The sequence below is a fragment of the Chamaea fasciata genome, unplaced genomic scaffold, assembly GCF_029207755.1.
Source record: "Chamaea fasciata isolate MVZ Bird 193981 ecotype frontalis unplaced genomic scaffold, bChaFas1.0.hap1 SCAF_517, whole genome shotgun sequence".
Taxonomy (NCBI): domain Eukaryota; kingdom Metazoa; phylum Chordata; class Aves; order Passeriformes; family Sylviidae; genus Chamaea; species Chamaea fasciata.
Window position 1 is genome coordinate 1 of NW_027094602.1, and position 19453 is coordinate 19453.

At 63.0% G+C, this 19453-nt stretch overlaps 1 protein-coding gene across 1 annotated transcript in view; it reads left to right on the plus strand.

The window, feature by feature from the left end:
- Positions 1–648: 648 nt before the first annotated feature.
- The window catches only part of LOC136305615 (E3 ubiquitin-protein ligase HUWE1-like), a gene marked incomplete at its 5' end in the record, with an annotated part of 54320 nt that continues 35515 nt past the window's right edge, over positions 649–19453 (plus strand). The window contains 17 exon segments of the mRNA XM_066208906.1: positions 649–921; positions 2818–2970; positions 5089–5216; positions 5312–5393; positions 6246–6422; positions 7309–7435; positions 8172–8635; positions 9976–10171; positions 10730–10897; positions 12113–12255; positions 12937–13003; positions 13792–14000; positions 14297–14508; positions 15218–15397; positions 16341–16507; positions 17201–17346; positions 17442–17517. Of these exon segments, the coding sequence (XP_066065003.1) occupies positions 649–921; positions 2818–2970; positions 5089–5216; positions 5312–5393; positions 6246–6422; positions 7309–7435; positions 8172–8635; positions 9976–10171; positions 10730–10897; positions 12113–12255; positions 12937–13003; positions 13792–14000; positions 14297–14508; positions 15218–15397; positions 16341–16507; positions 17201–17346; positions 17442–17517 (2968 nt within the window).

Here is a 19453-nt window from a genome sequence, read left to right on the forward strand (position 1 = left end):
CCAATTTCTCCCCCCAAACCCCCATTTCTCCCCCTTTCCCCCCCAAACCTGAATTTCTCCCCCCAAACCCACATCTCCCTTTTCCAAGCCCCCATTTCTCTCCCCATTTCCCCCCCAAACCCACATTTCTCCCCCCAAACCCCAATTTCTCCCCCCAAACCCCAATTTCTCCCCCCAACCCCACATCTCCCTTTTCCAACCCCCCATTTCTCTCCCCATTTCTCCCCCCAAACCCCCATTTCTCCCCCCATTTCTCCCCCATTTCCCCCCCCAAACCCCAATTTCTCTCCCCAAACCCCAATTTCTCCCCCCAACCCCACATCTCCCTTTTCCAACCCCCCATTTCTCCCCCATTTCCCCCCCAAACCCCAATTTCTTCCCCCAAACCCCAATTTCTCCCCCCAAACCCCAATTTCTCCCCCCAACCCCACATCTCCCTTTTCCAACCCCCCCATTTCTCCCCCATTTCTCCCCCCCAAATCCCATTTCTCCCCATTTCCTTGCCCCAAACCCCAATTTCTCCCCCCAAACCCCCATTTCTCCCCCAATCCCCCCATTTCTCCCCCATTTCCCCCCCAAACCCCAATTTCTCCCCCCAACCCCACATCTCCCTTTTCCAACCCCCCATTTCTCTCCCCCGTCCCCCCCCAGGAGGCGGCGTGCCGCAAGGAGGAGGAGGAGCGGCGCGCGCGGGAGCGGCAGGAGGAGGAGGAGGCCAAATGCCTGGAGAAGTTCGAGGGGGCCGAGCCCCTGGAGGCGGCCGAGCTCGGCGCCTTCACGGACTCGATGCTGCCGGGCTGCTCGCAGCTGCTGGACGAGCTGCCCGACACCGTCTACAGGGTCTGCGACCTGCTGATGACGGCCGTGCGCCGCAACGGCGCGGCCTACCGCGACAGCGTGCTCAAACAGGTGGTGCAGCAGGTAAACCTGGTCTGAACCTGGCCAAACCTGGTCTAACCTGGCCTGAACCTGGCCAAACCTGGTCTAAACCTGGCCAAACCTGCCCTGAGACACCCAAACCCACCCTGAGCCCAGTGAGGGCCGGCCTGCCGCGACAGCGTGCTCAGACAGGTGGTGCAGCAGGCAAACCTGGCCAAACCTGGTCTAACCTGGCTGAACCTGGCCAAACCTGGTCTAAACCTGGCCAAACCTGCCCTGAGACACCCAAACCCACCCTGAGCCCAGTGAGGGCCGGCCTGCCGCGACAGCGTGCTCAGACAGGTGGTGCAGCAGGCAAACCTGGCCAAACCTGGTCTAACCTGGCCTGAACCTGGCCAAACCTGGCCAAACCTGGTCTAAACCTGCCCTGAGATACCCAAACCCACCCTGACCGCTGTGAGGGCCGACCTGCCGCGACAGCGTGCTCAGACAGGTGGTGCAGCAGGTAAACCTGGCCAAACCTGGTCTAACCTGGTCTAAACCTGGCCAAACCTGGTCTAAACCTGGCCAAACCTGCCCTGAGACACCCAAACCCACCCTGAGCCCAGTGAGGCCGGCCTGCCGCGACAGCGTGCTCAGACAGGTGGTGCAGCAGGTAAACCTGGCCTGAACCGGGCCAAACCTGGTCTAACCTGGCCTGAACCTGGTCTAAACCTGGCCAAACCTGGTCTAAACCTGGTCTAAACCTGGCCAAACCTGGTCTAAACCTGCGCTGAGACACCCAAACCCACCCTGAGCCCAGTGAGGGCCGCCTGCCGCGACAGCGTGCTCAAACAGGTGGTGCAGCAGGTAAACCTGGCCAAACCTGGTCTAACCTGGCCTGAACTTGGTCTAAACCTGGCCAAACCTGGCCAAACCTGCCCTGAGACACCCAAACCCACCCTGAGCCCAGTGAGGGCCGGCCTGCCGCGACAGCATGTTCAGACAGTTGGTGCAGCAGGTAAACCTGGCCTGAACCGGGCCTGAACCTGGCCTAAACTGGTCTAAACCTGGCCAAACCTGGTCTAAACCTGGCCCAAACCTGGTCTAAACCTGGCCAAACCTGCCCTGAGACACCCAAACCCACCCTGAGCCCAGTGAGGGCCGGCCTGCCACGACAGCATGCTCAAACAGGTGGTGCGGCAGGTAAACCTGGCCTGAACCGGGCCAAACCTGGTCTAAACCTGGCCAAACCTGGTCTAAACCTGGCCAAACCTGGCCTGAACCTGGCCAAACCTGCCCTGAGACACCCAAACCCACCCTGAGCCCAGTGAGGGCTGGCCTGCCGCGACAGCGTGCTCAGACAGGTGGTGCAGCAGGTAAACCTGGCCAAACCTGGTCTAACCTGGCCTGAACCTGGTCTAAACCTGGCCAAACCTGCCCTGAGACACCCAAACCCACCCTGAGCCCAGTGAGGGCCGGCCTGCCGCGACAGCGTGCTCAGACAGGTGGTGCAGCAGGTAAACCTGGCCTGAACCGGGCCAAACCTGGTCTAACCTGGCCTGAACCTGGTCTAAACCTGGCCAAACCTGGTCTAAACCTGGTCTAAACCTGGCCAAACCTGGTCTAAACCTGCGCTGAGACACCCAAACCCACCCTGAGCCCAGTGAGGGCTGGCCTGCCGCGACAGCGTGCTCAGGCAGGTGGTGCAGCAGGTAAACCTGGCCTGAACCTGGCCAAACCTGGTCTAAACCTGGCCAAACCTGGTTTAAACCTGGCCTGAACCTGGCCAAACCTGGTCTAAACCTGGCCAAACCTGCCCTGAGAGCCCTAAACCCACCCTGAGCCCAGTGAGGGCTGTGCCACGTGTGGGAGACCGCTGAGGTCCTGATCAAGGCTGACTGACCTTTGTCCCCTTACCTTTGACCCCCTGAGTGACCCCTTGCCCTTTGCCCCCAGGTGTGGGAGGCGGCCGATGTCCTGATCAAGGCCGCCGTCCCGCTGACCACCAGCGACACGCGGACGGTGTCCGAGTGGATCAGCCAGATGGCCACGCTGCCCCAGGCCTCCAACCTGGCCACGCGCATCCTGCTGCTCACGCTGCTCTTCGAGGTGCCCCGAAACACCGGGGGGACCCCGAAACGGGGGGGATCCCGAAACGCGGAGGGGAAACCAAAGTGTAGAGGAGGGAGCCAAAATATTGGGGGGGCGAGGGGGAAAACCCAAAATATTGGGGATCACAAAATATGGGGGAACTCAAAATATGGGGGAGCTCAAAAGATGAGGGGGGAAACCAAAATGTGAGGGGGAAACCAAAATGTGAGGGAAGACACCCCAAAATATGAGGGGATCCTAAATGTGGGGGGGAAACTGAAATGTAGAGGTGGAAGCCAAAATGTGGGAGATCCCAAAATATGGGAGATCCTAAAATATGGGAGATCCTAAAATATGGGAGATCCTAAAATATGGGAGATCTCAAAATATGGGAGATCTCAAAATATGGGAGATCCTAAAATATGGGAGATCTCAAAATATGGGAGATCCTAAAATATGGGAGATCTTAAAATATGGGAGATCTCAAAATATGGGAGATCCCAAAATATGGGAGATCCCAAAATATGGGAGATCCTAAAATATGGGAGATCCTAAAATATGGGAGATCCCAAAATATGGGAGATCCTAAAATATGGGAAATCCCAAAATATGGGAGATCCTAAAATATGGGAGATCCCAAAATATGGGAGATCCTAAAATATGGGAAATCCCGAAATATGGGAGATCCTAAAATATGGGAAATCCCAAATATGGGAGATCCTAAAATATGGGAGACCCCAAAATATGGGAGATCCCAAAATATGGGGGGGATCCCAAGAAGCCAAAATATGAGGGGAAACCAAAATTTGGGGGGGGGGGGTGGAACCCCAAATATTGTGGATCCCAAAATGTGGGTGATCCCAAAATGAGGGGGAAACCAAAATGTGGGGAGAGGACCCAAAATCTGGGGGGACATAAACATGGAGGGGACCCTAAAACATGGAGGGAAAACCCCAAAACCTTGGGAGGGGACCCCAAAATTTGGGGAGGGACCCCAAAAACATGGAGGGGGATCCCAAAATATGGGGGGGGAAAGCCCAAAACCTGGAGGGACTTGGGGATATTCCAGGGATGTTTTGGTCAGGAATTTTAGGGGGGCTCAGGTGGATGTTTTGGGGCTGTTCCCAGATATTTTGGTCAGGAATTTGGGAATGTTCAGGTGGATGTTTCAGGAATTTTTTGGATATTCTGGTCAGGATTTTGGGAACGTTCAGGTGGATGTTTCAGGGATAGTTTTGGATATTTTGGTCAGGAATTTGGGAACGTTCAGGTGGATGTTTCAGGGATAGTTTTGGATATTTTGGTCAGGAATTTGGGAACGTTCAGGTGGATGTTTCAGGGATACTTTTGGATATTTTGGTCAGGATTTTGGGGCTCTTTCTGTTGATATTTCAGGGATGTTTTTGGATATTCTGGTCAGGATTTTGGGAACGTTCAGGTGGATGTTTCAGGGGTTTGGGAATGTTCAGGTGGATGTTTCAGGGATTTGGGAACGTTCAGGTGGATGTTTCAGGGATTTGGGAATGTTCAGGTGGATGTTTCAGGGATGTTTTTGGATATTTTGGTCAGGATTTTCGGGCTGTTTCTGGGAATATTTTGGGGCTGTTCCCAGACATTTTGGTCAGGATTTTGGGAACGTTCAGGTGGATATTTCAGGGATATTTCTGGATATTCTGGTCAGGAATTTGTGGACATTCAGGTGGATATGTCAGGGATGTTTTTGGATATTCTGGTCAGAATTTTGGGGCTGTTTCTGTTGATATTTCTGGGATGTTTTTGGGTATTTTGGTCGGGATTTTGGGGATGTTCAGGTGGATGTTTCAGGGATGTTTTTGGATATTTTGGTCAGGATTTTCGGGCTGTTTCTGGGAATATTTTGGGGCTGTTCCCAGACATTTTGGTCAGGATTTTGGGAACGTTCAGGTGGATATTTCAGGGATATTTCTGGATATTCTGGTCAGGAATTTGTGGACATTCAGGTGGATATGTCAGGGATGTTTTTGGATATTCTGGTCAGGATTTTGGGGCTGTTTTCTGTGGATATTTCGGGGCTGTTCCCAGATATTTTGGTCGGGGTTTTGAGGGCATTCGGGATGTTTTTTGGGGGGTGCTGATGCTTTTGGGCTGCCCCCCCAGGAGCTGAAGCTGCCCTGTGCCCGCGTGGTGGAGTCCAGCTGCGTGCTGGACGTGCTGATCAAGCTGCTGGAGGTGGTGCAGCCCTGCCTGCAGGCGGCCAAGGAGCACAAGGAGGTGCAGACCCCCAAGTAAGGACTGACACCCCCCCCCCCCAAAAAAAAACAACCCCCAGGAGCCCCCCAGGGACGCTCTCACGGCTCTTTTGGCCCCCCCAAACCCCCAGGTGGATCACCCCAGTGCTGCTGCTGATCGATTTCTACGAGAAGACGGCCGTGTCCTCCAAGCGCCGCGCGCAGATGAACAAGGTGGGGGGTCCTGGGGGGCTTTGGGGGGGTTCTGGGGGGGTCCTGGGGGCTTTGGGAGGCTTGGAGGGATCTGGGGTGGGGTCCTGGGGGACTTTTTGGGGGTTCTCTGGAGGTCCTGGGGGCTTTGAGGGGCTTGGAGGGATCTGGGGGGGTCCTGGGGGGGCTTTTGGGGGGGTCCTGGGGAGCTTGGGGGGAGTCTGGGGGAGGTCCTGGGGGGTTTGGGGGGTCCTGGGGGGGTCCTGGGGACACACGATGGGGCTGGGATGGGGGTGGAGCAGTCAGGGGGACACAGGGGGTCCTGGGGGACACACGGGGGACACTCAGGGTGGCACAGGGGACACAGGGGGTGACACGCACAGGTCTTGGGGAGGGGCCTTGGGGTCCTGGGGCACACAGGGGGTGACATAACGGGGACACACAGAGCCCTGGGGTGACACACAGAGTTGTGGGGGACACAAGGAGGGCACAGGGGTGACACAAAGAGTCCAGGGGTGACACTGGGGTGACACACGGAATCCTGGGGTGACACACGGGGTGACACAAAGAGTCCTGGGGGACACGAGGAGGGCACAGGGGTGACACACAGAGTCCAGGGGTGACACTGGGGTGACACACGGAATCCTGGGGTGACATGCAGTGTCCTGGGATGACACAGGCAGTGACACAGGGGCGACACAAAGAGTCCAGGGGTGACACAGGGGTGACACACAGGGTCCTGGGTGACACACGGTCACTGGGGCACACGCGGTGTCCCTGGCACGGGGACAGCGACCACACCGGGCTGTGTTTGGGTGGCCCAGGGGGGCTCCAGCCCTCTGACCCCCCCCCGTTGTCCCCCCGTTGTCCCCCCAGTACCTGCAGGCCACGGGGAACAACTGGCGCTGGTTCGACGACCGCTCGGGGCGCTGGTGCAGCTACAGCGCCAGCAACAACAGCACCATCGACGCCGCCTGGAGGGCCGGGGAGCCCAGCGTGCGCTTCACCGCCGGCCGGCGCCGCTACACCGTGCAGTTCACCACCATGGTGCAGGTACGGGGACGTGGGGACAGCCAGGGGACAGGGACACGGCCCTGGGGACAGCCTGGGGACAGGGACACGGCCAGGGGACAGCCAGGGGACAGCCAGGGGACAGGGACACGGCCAGGGGACAGCCTGGGGACAGCCTGGGGACAGGGACACGGCCAGGGGACAGCCTGGGGACAGCCAGGGGACAGGGACACGGCCCTGGGGACAGCCAGGGGACAGCCTGGGGACAGCCAGGGGACAGGGACACGGCCCTGGGGACAGCCTGGGGACAGCCTGGGGACAGCCAGGGGACAGGGACACGGCCCTGGGGACAGCCTGGGGACAGCCTGGGGACAGCCAGGGGACAGGGACACGGCCCTGGGGACAGCCAGGGGGCAGGGACGTGGCCAGGGGACAGCCAGGGGACAGGGACACGGCCAGGGGACAGCCAGGGGACAGCCTGGGGACAGCTGGGGACAGGGGCACGGCCAGGGGACAGCCAGGGCACAGGGACACGCTGCTACACCGTGCAGTTCACCGCCATGGTGCAGGTACGGGGACATGGGGACAGCCGGGGGTCAGCCAGGGGACAGCTGGGGACAGGGACACGGCCCTGGGTGTGGGGACACGGCCCTGGGGACAGCCACCCCACGGGGAGGGGCCTGTGTCACCTATGGCCCCATGGTGTCACCCCAGTGTCACCCATGTCCCCCCCGGTGTCACCCGTTGGGAGGAGCCCCAATGTGACCCATGACCCCAATGTGACCCCTGACCCCCTTGTGTGACCCCTCACCCCTTGTGTAACCCCTGTCCCCTGTGTGATCCCTTTGTGACCCCTGACCCCTGTGTGACCCCTGATCCCCGTGTGACCTGTGTGACCCCTGACCCCGTGTGACCGCGGTGTCCGCAGGTGAACGAGGAGACGGGGAACCGGCGCCCGGTGATGCTGACCCTGCCCAGACCCCCCCGGGCCGGGAAGGGCCGCGACGAGGGGGGGGCCGAGGACCCCGAGGGCAAGGGCAAGGACGAGACCCCCGGTATGGGGGGCTGGGGGGGCTTGGGGGGGTCTGAGGGGTCACGGGGAGGGGTCTGAGGGGTCATTGGGGGGGTGTGAGGGGTCATTGGGGGGGTCTGAGGGGTCACGGGGAGGGGTCTGAGGGGTCATTGGGGGGGTGTGAGGGGTCATTGGGGGGGTCTGAGGGGTCATTGGAGGGGTCTGAGGGGTCATTGGGGGGGTCTGAGGGGTCATGGGGAGGGTCTGAGGGGTCATGGGGAGGGTCTGAGGGGTCACGGGGAGGGATCTGAGGGGTTATGGGGAGGTCACAGTGGTCACAGTGGGGTCAGAGGGGTCATGGGTGGTTCAGAATGGCCATGGGGGGGTCAGAGTGGCCATTAGGGGGGTCACGGTGGGGTCAGAGGGGTCACAGGGGGTCAGAATGGCCATGGTGGGGTCATGGTGGGGTCATGATGGTCACGGAGGGGTCAGAGGGGCCATGGTGGGGTCAGAGTGGCCATGAGGGAGGTCATGGTGGGCTCAGAGGGGTCACAGGGGGTCAGAATGGCCATGGTGGGGTCAGAATGGCCATGAGGGAGGTCATGGTGGGGTCATGATGGTCACGGAGGTGTCAGAGGGGCCATGGTGGGGTCAGAGTGGCCGCGGAGGGGTCATGGTGGGGTCAGAACGGCCACGGAGGGGTCAGAATGGCCACAGTGGGTCACGGCAAGCTCACAGCAGCCATAACAACACCAAAACCCTTCTCCCCCCCCCAACAGCCGCAGACCCCCCTTCTACGGACGAAGACCCCTCCAGCACCACCACCACCCCCCCTACCACCACTACCACCACCACCACCACAGCCCCCTGCCCGTCCCCACCGTGCCCCACTCCCACCCCGACCCCCGAGGAGCCCCACGGCGACAACGACGACAACGACGCCGCCGAGGCCGAAGCTCCGGTGCGGGGCCTGGCGGAAGAGGCCGTGCCGGCCGTGCTGCGGGCGTGCGTCAGCATGCTGGGCGTGCCGGTGGACCCCGACACGCTGCACGCCACGCTGCGCCTCTGCCTGCGCCTGACGCGGCAGCACAAGCACGCGCTGCTGTTCGCCGAGCTGCGCTCCACGCGCACCATCCTGGCGCTGACGCAGAGCTCGGGCTTCACCGGCTTCACGCCGTTGGTGACGCTGCTCTTCCGGCACATCATCGAGGACCCCTGCACGCTGCGCCACACCATGGAGAAGGTGAGCGGAGAGACGGGGGGTGTCCCCACGGGGTGTGCCCGCAATATCTCCGTGGGATCCCCACGATAAGCTCACGGTGTCCCCGCGGGGTCGCCGCGATATCCCGACGATGTCCCCGCGATATCCCCATGGTGTGCCCACGCTGTTCCTTCCCACAGTGTCCTCACAATGTCCCGACAGTATCCCCACGCTGTCCCCACAATGTCCCCACGCTGTCTTCACAACGTCCCGATGATATCCCCACAATGTCCCACAATGTCCCCATGATGTCCCCACGATGTACCCACAACGTCCCCAGAACGTCCCCATGATAGCCCCACAATGTCCCCACTCTGTCCCCACAATGTCCCCACAATGTCCCAGTCTGTCCCTCCCCACAATGTCCCCAGAACGTCCCCACCCTGTCCCCACAGTGTCCCACTCTCCCCACAATGTCCCCACACTGTCCCGACAATGTCCCCAGAATGTCCCCATGGTGTCCCCACAGTATCCCCACAATGTCCCCACAGTGTGTTCTCACAATGTCCCACGTTATCCTCAAGATATCCCCACGATGTCCCCACAATATCTCCACGGTATCTCCACAATATCCCTGCAATGTCCCCATGGTGTCCCACAATATCCCCACGATATCCCCAAGCTGTCCCCATGATATCCCCACAATGTCCCATGCTGTCCCCACAATGTCCTGACGCTGTCCCCACGGTGTCCCCTTGCTGTCCTCACAGTATCCCAACGATATCCCCACACTGTCCCCACGATATCCCCACAGTGTGTCCCCCCAACGTCCTCATGCCATCCTCACAATATCCTGACGATATCCCCACGATGTCCCCACAGTGTGTCCCCACACTGTCCCCCGCTGTCCCCTGCACAGGTGGTGCGTTCGGCGGCCACCAGCGGGGCGGGCAGCACCACGTCCGGGGTGGTCTCGGGCAGCCTGGGCTCCTGGGAACCACAACATCCCCATGCTGTCCCCACAGTGTCCCCACAACATCCCCACGCTGTCTCCACAATGTCCCCACAACATCCCCGTGATGTCACCACAATGTCCCCACAACATCCCCGTGATGTCACCACAATGTCCCCACAACATCCCCACGATGTCACCACAATGTCCCCACAACATCCCCATGATGTCACCACAATATGTCCCCTGCTGTCCCCACAGTGTGTCCCCACAGTATCCCCACAATATCCCCATGATGTCCCCGCAACATTCCCACAAATGTCCCCATAACGTCCCCACAATATCTCCACGGTATCTCTACAACATCCCATCGATGTCCCACAATATCCTCATGATGTCCCCACCATGTCCCCCGCTGTCCCCTGCACAGGTGGTGCGTTCGGCGGCCACCAGCGGGGCGGGCAGCACCACGTCCGGGGTGGTCTCGGGCAGCCTGGGCTCGCGGGAGGTCAATTACATCCTGCGGGTGCTGGGCCCCGCCGCCTGCCGCAGCCCCCACGTCTTCACCGAGGTGGCCACGGGCTGCATCCGCATCGCCCTGCCCGCGCCCCGCGGCTCCGGCACCGGTGAGGGGCTGCAGGGACATCAGGGGGTCCTGGAGGGGGCGTTGGGGGGTCTGGAGGGGGGCACAGGGGGCATTGGGGGGCTTGGGGGGGATCATAGTGGGGGTATGGGGACATTAGGGGGTCCTGGGGGGCTTCTGGAGGGGCCATTGGGGGTCCTGGGGGGGCACAGGGGGTATTGGGGTTCCTGGGGGGTTCCTGGAGGGGGCACGGGGACATGGGGATGAGGTGCCTCTATCCCCAAAAACAGTGTCCCGAGGGTCCCTTTACCCTCAGAGTGGGGGTCCCGGGGCTCTCTCAGAGTGGGGGTCCCGGGGGTGTCTGTATCCCCAAACATGGGCTCCTGGGGGTCCCTTTATCCCCAGAACAGGGGTCCTGGGGGTCTCTTAGAATGGGGCTCCCAGATCTGCCTCCACCCCCCCAAACCCATCCCCACCCTGTCGCCCCTGAGGAGCCCCCCAAGGCCCTGACCCCCCCCAAAACCCTGACCCCCCCAAAACCCTGAGGAGCCCCCCAAGGCCCTGACCCCCCCCAAAACCCTGACCCCCCCAAACTCCTCAGCCTCCGACGACGAGTTTGAGAACCTGCGCATCAAGGGTCCCAACGCGGTGCAGCTGGTGAAGACCACCCCGGCCAAGGCGGCCGCGCTGCCGCCCATCCCCGAGCCCATCCGCGACGTCATCTACGACATGCTCAACGCCCTGGCCGCCTACCACGCCCCCGACGACGGTACGGGGGGCTCGGGGGGCTCGGGGGACACCCCTGGGACTTGGGGGGCTCAGGGAGGAGTGAGGTACACCTGGAATTGGAATGGGAATGGGAATTGGAATTGGAATTGGGGTGTCCTGGTCACCTACCACACCCCTGATGAGGGTACGGGGGGCTTGGGGGGCTTGGGGACCCCGTCCTGGGGGGCTTGGGGGACACCCCCAGGGGGGACTTGGGGGGCTGTGGAAGGAGTGGGATGCACGTGGAATTGGAATCGGGGTGTCCGTATAGGGAAGGATTTGGGGTGTCCATGGAGGGGGAATCGAGGTGTCCATAGGGAAGGATTTGGGGTGTCCATGGAGGGGGAATCGAGGTGTCCATAGGGAAGGATTTGGGGTGTCCATGGAGGGGGAATCGAGGTGTCCATAGGGAAGGATTTGGGGTGTCCATGGAGAGGGAATCGAGGTGTCCATAGGGAAGGATTTGGGGTGTCCATGGAGGGGGAATCGAGGTGTCCATAGGGAAGGATTTGGGGTGTCCATGGAGAGGGAATCGGGGTGTCCATAGGGAAGGATTTGGGGTGTCCATGGAGGGGGAATCGAGGTGTCCATAGGGAAGGATTTGGGGTGTCCATGGAGAGGGAATCGGGGTGCCCATATAAGGAAAGATTTGGGGTGCCCATACAGGGAAGGGTTTAGGGTCTCCATACAGGGAGAATTGGACATGTCCATATAGGAAAAGGATTTGGGTTGCCTATATAAGGAAGGATTTGGGGTGCCCATATAGAGGGAATTGGGGTGTCCATATAGGGGAATTGGGGTGTTCTCTTAGAGGAATTAGGGTGTTCATATTGGGGAAATTGGGGTGCCCATATAGGGAAGGGATTGGGGTGTCCATGTAGGGGAATTAGGATGTGGGGTGTCCATAAGGGAAGGATTTGGGGTGTCCATATAGAGGATTTGGGGTGCCCATATAGGGAAGGATTTGGGGTTTCCATATAGGGAAGGATTTGGGGTGTCCATAAGGGAAGGATTTGGGGTGTTTGTATGGGGGGAATTGGGATGTTTATACTGAAGGATTCGGGGTGCCCATAAGGGAAGGATTTTGGGGTGTCCATATAGAGGATTTGGGGTACCCATACAGGGAAGGATTTGGGGTGCCCACATCAAGCCCAGCCATCCCCAGCCCCTCCGGGGGGTGTCCCCCCTATCCCCCTGACCCCGGTGTCCCCCGCAGGTGACAAGGGTGACCCCAAGAGCGCGGCACCCAGCGAGGTGAGCCAGCTGCTGTCGGACATTGGGGACGACATGTACCAGCAGTACCGCAGCCTCACCCGGCCCCCCGCCGACTTCGACCCCCCTGCCGGCTTTGCCATCAATGTACGGCGGGCTGGGGGGCTCTGGGGGGGCTGGGAGGGGATTTGGGGGGGCTGGGGGCAGTTTGGGGGACTGGGAGGGGTTTGGGGGGGCTGGGGGGCGGTTTGGGGGGTCTGAGAGGGGATTTGGGGGGGCTGGGGGGCGGTTTGGGGGGGCTGGGGGGCTCTGGGGGGGCTGGGAGGGGATTTGGGGGAGCTGGGGGCAGTTTGGGGGACTGGGAGGGGTTTGGGGGGGCTGGGGGGCGGTTTGGGGGGTCTGAGAGGGGATTTGGGGGGGCTGGGGGGCGGTTTGGGGGGGCTGAGAGGGGACCTGGGGGGGCTGAGAGGGGATTTGGGGGGGCTGGGGGGCGGTTTGGGCGGGCTGGGGGGCTCTGGGGGGGCTGGGAGGGGATTTGGGGGGGCTGGGGGCAGTTTGGGGGACTGGGAGGGGTTTGGGGGGGCTGGGGGGTGGTTTGGGGGACTGGGAGGGGATTTTGGGAGGTGGGAGGGGATTTCAGGGGCTGAGGGGTGGTTTAGGGGTGTCTGGGGGGCAGTTTGGGGGGGCTGGGGGGCATCTGAGTGTGTGGGGTGGAGGTTAGGGGGTCTGAGGGCTGGTTTGGGGGGTCCCTGGGGGTCTCAGGGGGCTCCTGGGGGTCTCTGGGGTTTTTGGGGACCCCCCAAACTCTGACACCCCCGGCTCCCCCAGGCCCAGGTTTTCGCTGCTGACGGAGCCGCGGCCGAGACGCCGCCCTCGGGAACCCCCCAGGGAGAAGGTGGCGCTGTGTCCCCTGGTGTCCCCCCTCGTCCCCTGGTGTCCTCCGTGTCCCTGCCTCTGTCCCCGTGTCCCCTGCCCCGTCCCCATGTCCCTGCCCCTGTCCCCGTGTCCCTGACGCTGTCCCCGTGTCCCCTGACCCTCTGCCCATGTCCCTGCCCCTGTCCCCATGTCCCTGACGCTGTACCCGTGTCCCCTGCCCCTGTCCCCGTGTCCCCTGCCCCTGTCCCCATGTCCCTGACGCTGTCCCCGTGTCCCCTGCCCCTGTCCCCGTGTCCCCTGCCCCTGTCCCCGTGTCCCTGACACTGTCTCCGTGTCCCTGCCCCTGTCCCCATGTCCCTGACGCTGTACCCGTGTCCCCTGACCCTCGGCCCATGTCCCTGACGCTGTCCCCGTGTCCCTAACGCTGTCCCCGTGTTCCTGATCCTGTCCCCGTGTCCCCTGACCCTCGGCTCATGTCCCTGCCCCTGTCCCCGTGTCCCTGCCCCATCCCCGTGTCCCCTGACCCTCGGCCCATGTTCCTGAAGCTGTCCCCGTGTCCCTGCCCCTGTCCCCATGTCCTCTGCCCCTGTCCGCGTGTCCCCTGCCCCTGTCCCCGTGTCCCTGACGCTGTCCCCGTGTCCCTGCCCCATCCCCATGTCCCCTGACCCTCGGCCCATGTCCCTGACGCTGTCCCCGTGTCCCTGACACTGTCCCCGTGTCCCTGCCCCATCCCCGTGTCCCCTGACCCTCGGCCCATGTCCCTGACGCTGTCCCCGTGTCCCTGACGCTGTCCCCGTGTCCCCGCAGCGTCCAGCCCCGAGGAGGGCCGCGAGGGGCGGAAGGAGAAGGAGGGGGAGCGCGGGGAGGAGCGGGGCCGGGCGCGGGGCTCCAAGCCCCTGATGCCGACCTCGACCATCCTGCGCCTGCTGGCCGAGCTGGTGCGCTCCTACGTGGGCATCGCCGCCCTCATCGCCAACTACAGCTACAGCGTGGGCCAGTCCGAGCTCATCAAGGAGGTGACACTGCGGGGACAGGGACAGGGATACACTGGGGGACACTGACAGGGACAGGGAATCACAGCGTGGGGCAGTCCGAGCTCATCAAGGAGGTGACACTGCGGGGACAGGGACAGGGACACACTGGGGGACACTGACGGACAGGGAACCACAGCGTGGGCCAGTCCGAGCTCATCAAGGAGGTGACACCGCGGGGACAGGGACACCCGGGGCTGGGGGACAAGTGACCCCTGTCCTCAGGCGTCCCCTGCGTGCCCAGGCGCGTGTGCAGGCCTGTGACCCCCGTGTCCCCCCAGGACTGCAGCGTGCTGGCCTTTGTCCTGGACCACCTGCTGCCCCACCAGCAGAACGCCGAGGACAAGGACACGCCGGCGCTGGCGCGGCTCTTCCTGGCCAGCCTGGCCGCGGCCGGCAGCGGCACCGACGCCCAGGTGGCCCTGGTCAACGAGGTCAAGGCCGCGCTGGGCCGCGCCCTGGCCATGGCCGAGAGCACCGAGAAACACGCCAGGTGTGGGGACAGCTGGGGACAGTGTGGGGATGGGGACAGTGGGGACAATGTGGGGACAACAGGGACAATGTGGGGGTGGTGTGGGGGCAGTGTGGGGACACTGCAGAGACAGCCTCGAGGTGACCTGTGTCTCTTGTCCCCTGACCCCCTGAGTGTCCCCTGGAGTGACTGATGTCCCCCCTGGAGTGACCAGTGTCCCCTGCCCTGCTGAGTGTCCCCAGTCCCCACAAGTGTCCCCAGTCCCCCTGACTGTCCCCTGTCCCCCAAGTGTTCTCTGTCCCCCCAAGTACCCCCTGAGTGTCCCTTGTCCCTCTGAGTGTCCCCTGTTCCATGAGTGTCCCCGGAGTGCCCGATGTCCCCTGTTCCCACACTGTGACCAGTGTCCCCTGACCCCTGAGTGTCCCCTGGAGTGACCGATGTCCCCTGTCCCCCACACTGTGACCAGTGTCCCCTGTCCCCCTGAGTGTCCCCTGGAGTGACCGATGTCCCCTGTCCCCCACACTGTGACCAGTGTCCCCTGACCCCTGAGTGTCCCCTGGAGTGACCGATGTCCCCTGTCCCCCACATTGTGACCAGTGTCCCCTGACCCGAGTGTCCCCTGACCCCTGAGTGTCCCCTGGAGTGACCGATGTCCCCTGTCCCCCCCTATGTCCCCTGTCCCCCCACGCGTCCCCAGCCCCCCCGGGTGACCCCGGCGCTGTCCCCTCAGGCTGCAGGCCGTCATGTGCATCATCAGCACCATCATGGAGTCGTGCCCGTCCACCTCCAGCTTCTACAGCAGCGCGGCCAAGCCGCCGCACAACGGCATGAACAACATCATCCGCCTCTTCCTCAAGAAGGGGCTGGTCAACGACCTGGCCCGCGTGCCCCACAGCCTCGACCTCTCCAGGTCGGCCTCCGGCGGCGGTCCTGAGGGGGTCTGGGGGGGTCTGGAGGAGGTTTTAGGGGGTCTTGAGGGGGTTTGGGGGGCATCTGGAGGGGTTTTCAGGGGTCTTGAGGGGGTTTGGGAGGTTCTTGAGGAGGTTTTATGGGGTCTTGAGGAGGTTTGAGAGGGTCTTGAGGTTTTCTGGGGTCTTGAGGGGGTTTGAGAGGGTCTTGAGGAGGTTTTGTGGGATCTTGAGGTTTTCTGGGATCTTGAGGGGGTTTGGGGGGGTCTTGAGGAGGTTTTCTGGGATCTTGAGGGGGTTTGGGGGGGTCTTGAGGAGGTTTTCTGGGATCTTGAGGGGGTTTGGGGGGGACTTGAGGAGGTTTTATGGGATCCTGAGGGGTTTTCAGGGGTCCTGAGGAGGTTTTCTGGGGTCTTCAGGGGGTTTGGGGGGGCCTGGAGGAGGTTTGGGGGGGTCTTGAGGTTTTCAGGGGTCTTTAGGGGGTTTGGGCGGGGGTCTTGAGGGATTTTCAGGGGTGCTGAGGGGTTTTCAGTGGTCTTTGGGGGAGATTCGTTGGGGTTTCAGGTGGTCTTGAGTTCTAAGGGATGTTGAAGGGTTGGGTCTGGGGTCCCATCTGTGTTCGGGGTCCCTGTCAGGTCTGTGATCCCCGCTGGCCCATGGGCCCCCATTGGGTCTGGGGGTCCCCGCTGTGTTTGGGGGGTCCCTGCTGTCTTTGGGGGGTCCCTGCTGTCTTTGGGGGGTTCCTGCTGTGTTTGGGGGTCCCCGCTGTGTTCGGAGATCCATGCTGGTTTGGGGTCCCCGCTGTGTTTAGAGTTCTTTGCCGTGTTTGGGGGTCCCTGTTGGGTTTGGGGGTCCCCACCGTGTCTGGGGGTCCCGGCCGTGTCTGGGGGTCCCCACCGTGTCTGGGGGTCCCCACCGTGTCTGAGGCGTCCCCTCCGTCCGCAGCCCCAACATGGCCAACACGGTGAACGCGGCGCTGAAGCCGCTGGAGACGCTGTCGCGCATCGTCAACCAGCCCAGCGGCCTCTTCGGGCCCAAGGGCTCCTCCAGCAAGAGCAAGGCCGAGGGCAACGGCGGCGCCCGCGAGGCCGGCGCCGCGCCCCCCGACGGAGGTACCCACCCCGGGGACCCCGGGGACACCCAGACCCCCAGTGTCACCCAAGGGTCACCCCCCGATGGAGGTACCCACCCCGGGGACACCCACACCCCCAGTGTCACCCAAGGGTCACCCCCAATGGAGGTACCCACTCCAGGGACCCCGGGGACACCCACAGGGTCACCCACAGGGTCACCCAGACCCCCAGTGTCACCCAAGGGTCACCCCCCGACGGAGGTACCCACCCCGGGGACCCCGGGGACACCCACACCCCCAGTGTCACCCAAGGGTCACCCCCCAATGGAGGTACCCACCCCAGGGACCCCCGGGGACACCCGGGGTCACCCACAACGTCACCCACAGGGTCACCCACTGCCCCACAGGGTCCCCCCCCCCCCCGACAGAGGTACCCACGCCCCCAGTGTCACCCACAGCGTCACCCCCAGGGTCACCCACGGCCACCCCCAGTGTCTCCCCCTGACAGAGGTACCCACCCCTGGGACCCCCAGTGTCACCCCCAGTGTCACCCCCAGTGTCACCCCCAGTGTCACCCACAGGGTCACCCCACTGCCCCCAGGCAGTGACCCCCCGTGACGCCCCTCTGTCCCCATGCCCCCTAACCCCCCAGTGCCCCCCAGGTGACCCCGGGGACCCCGAGCCCCCCGAGGAGGCCCCCCCTGTCCCCCCTAACCCCCCAGTGCCCCCCCAGGTGACCCCGGGGACCCCGAGCCCCCCGAGGAGGACGCGGAGGCGGCTCAGGCCGAGGCGGCCGACGGCGACATGGACGGCGAGGCCGAGGGGGACACGGTGGTGCTGGCCGGGCAGCCCGAGGGGCTCAGCACCCAGGAGATGCAGGTCAGGGACCCCTCCCCGAATTCCCTGGGACCCCCAAATCCCCCCCCCAGCGCCCCCCAAAACCCTCCCCGTGTCCCCCCCGCCCCGTCCCGCAGGTGGAGAACGAGCTGGAGGATCTCATCGACGAGCTGCTGGAGCGGGACGGCGCCGACGGCAACAGCGCCATCATCGGTGAGGGACAGCGGGGTGACCCCGGGGTGACCCCTGGGTGTCAGGGTGACCTCTTGGACATTGGGGTGACCCCGGGGTGATCTCTGGGTGTCAGCGTGACCTCTTGGACATTGGGGTGACCCCGGGGTGACCTCTGGGTGTCAGCGTGACCTCTTGGACATTGGGGTGACCCCGGGGTGACCTCTGGGTGTCAGCGTGACCTCTTGGACATTGGGGTGACCCCGGGGTGACCTCTGGGTGTCAGGGTGACCTCTTGGACATTGGGGTGACCCCGGGGTGACCTCTGGGTGCAGGGTGACCCCCTGGACAGCGGGGTGACCCCGGGGTGACCCCTGCATGTGGGGTGACCTCCTGGACATTGGGGTGACCCCGGGGTGACCTCTGGGTGTCAGGGTGACCTCTTGGACAGTGGGGTGACCCCGGGGTGTCCTCTGGGTGCGGGGTGACCCCAGGGTGTCACAGTGACCTCTGGGTGTGGGGTGACCTCCTGGACAGCGGGGTGACATCAGGGTGACCCCTGCATGTGGGGTGACCTCCTGGACATTGCGGTGACCCCTGGGTGTCAGCGTGACCTCTTGGACATTGGGGTGACCCCAGGGTGACCTCTGGGTGCGGGGTGACTCCATGGACAGTGGGGTGACCCCGGGGTGCCCTCTGGGTGTCAGCGTGACCTCTTGGACATTGGGGTGACCCCGGGGTGACCTCTGGGTGTCAGCGTGACCTCTTGGACATTGGGGTGACCCCGGGGTGACCTCTGGGTGTCAGGGTGACCTCTTGGACATTGGGGTGACCCCGGGGTGACCCCTGGGTGTCAGGGTGACCTCTTGGACATTGGGGTGACCCCGGGGTGACCTCTGGGTGCGGGGTGACCTCCTGGACAGCGGGGGTGACATCAGGCAGGGGTGACCTCCTGGACATTGCGGTGACCCCTGGGTGTCAGCGTGACCTCTTGGACATTGGGGTGACCCCGGGGTGACCTCTGGGTGCAGGGTGACCCCCTGGACAGCGGGGTGACCCCGGGGTGACCCCTGCATGTGGGGTGACCTCCTGGACATTGGGGTGACCCTGGGGTGACCTCTGGGTGTCAGGGTGACCTCTTGGACATTGGGGTGACCCCGGGGTGACCTCTGGGTGTCAGCGTGACCTCTTGGACAGTGGGGTGACCCCGGGGTGTCCTCTGGGTGCGGGGTGACCCCAGGGTGTCACAGTGACCTCTGGGTGTGGGGTGACCTCCTGGACAGCGGGGTGACATCAAGGTGACCCCTGCATGTGGGGTGACCTCCTGGACATTGCGGTGACCCCTGGGTGCGGGGTGACCCCCTGGACAGCAGGGTGACCCCGGAGTGACCCCTGCGTGTGGGGATACCTCTTGGACATTGGGGTGACCCCTGGGTGTCAGGGTGACCCCTGGGTGTGGGGTGATCCCCTGGACGTCGGGGTGACCCTGGAGTGACCTCTGGGTGCGGGGTGACCCCAGGGTGTCACAGTGACCTCTGGGTGTGGGGTGACCGCCGGACATCAGGATGACCCCGGGTTGACCCCTGGGTGTGGGGTGACTGCCGGACATCAGGATGACCCCGGGGTCACCCCTGGGTGTGGGGTGACCCCCTGGACATCAGGGTGACCCCGGGGTGTCCCACTTGGTGTCAGGGTGACCTCTTGGACATTGAGTGACCCCTGGGTGTTGGGGTGACGTCTTGAACATTGGGGTGACTCTGGGGTGACCCCTGGATGTCAGGGTGACCTCTGGGTGTCGGGGTGACCCCCTGGACATCGGGGTGTTCCTCTGGACACTGGGGAGACCTCTGGGCATCAGGGATCCCCTGGACACCAGAGACTTTGCTGGACATCAGGGTGACCCTTGGACATCAGAGTGACCCCTGGACATTGGGGTAACTCCCCAGGCACTGGGGTGACCCCCCCGGCCATCAGGGTG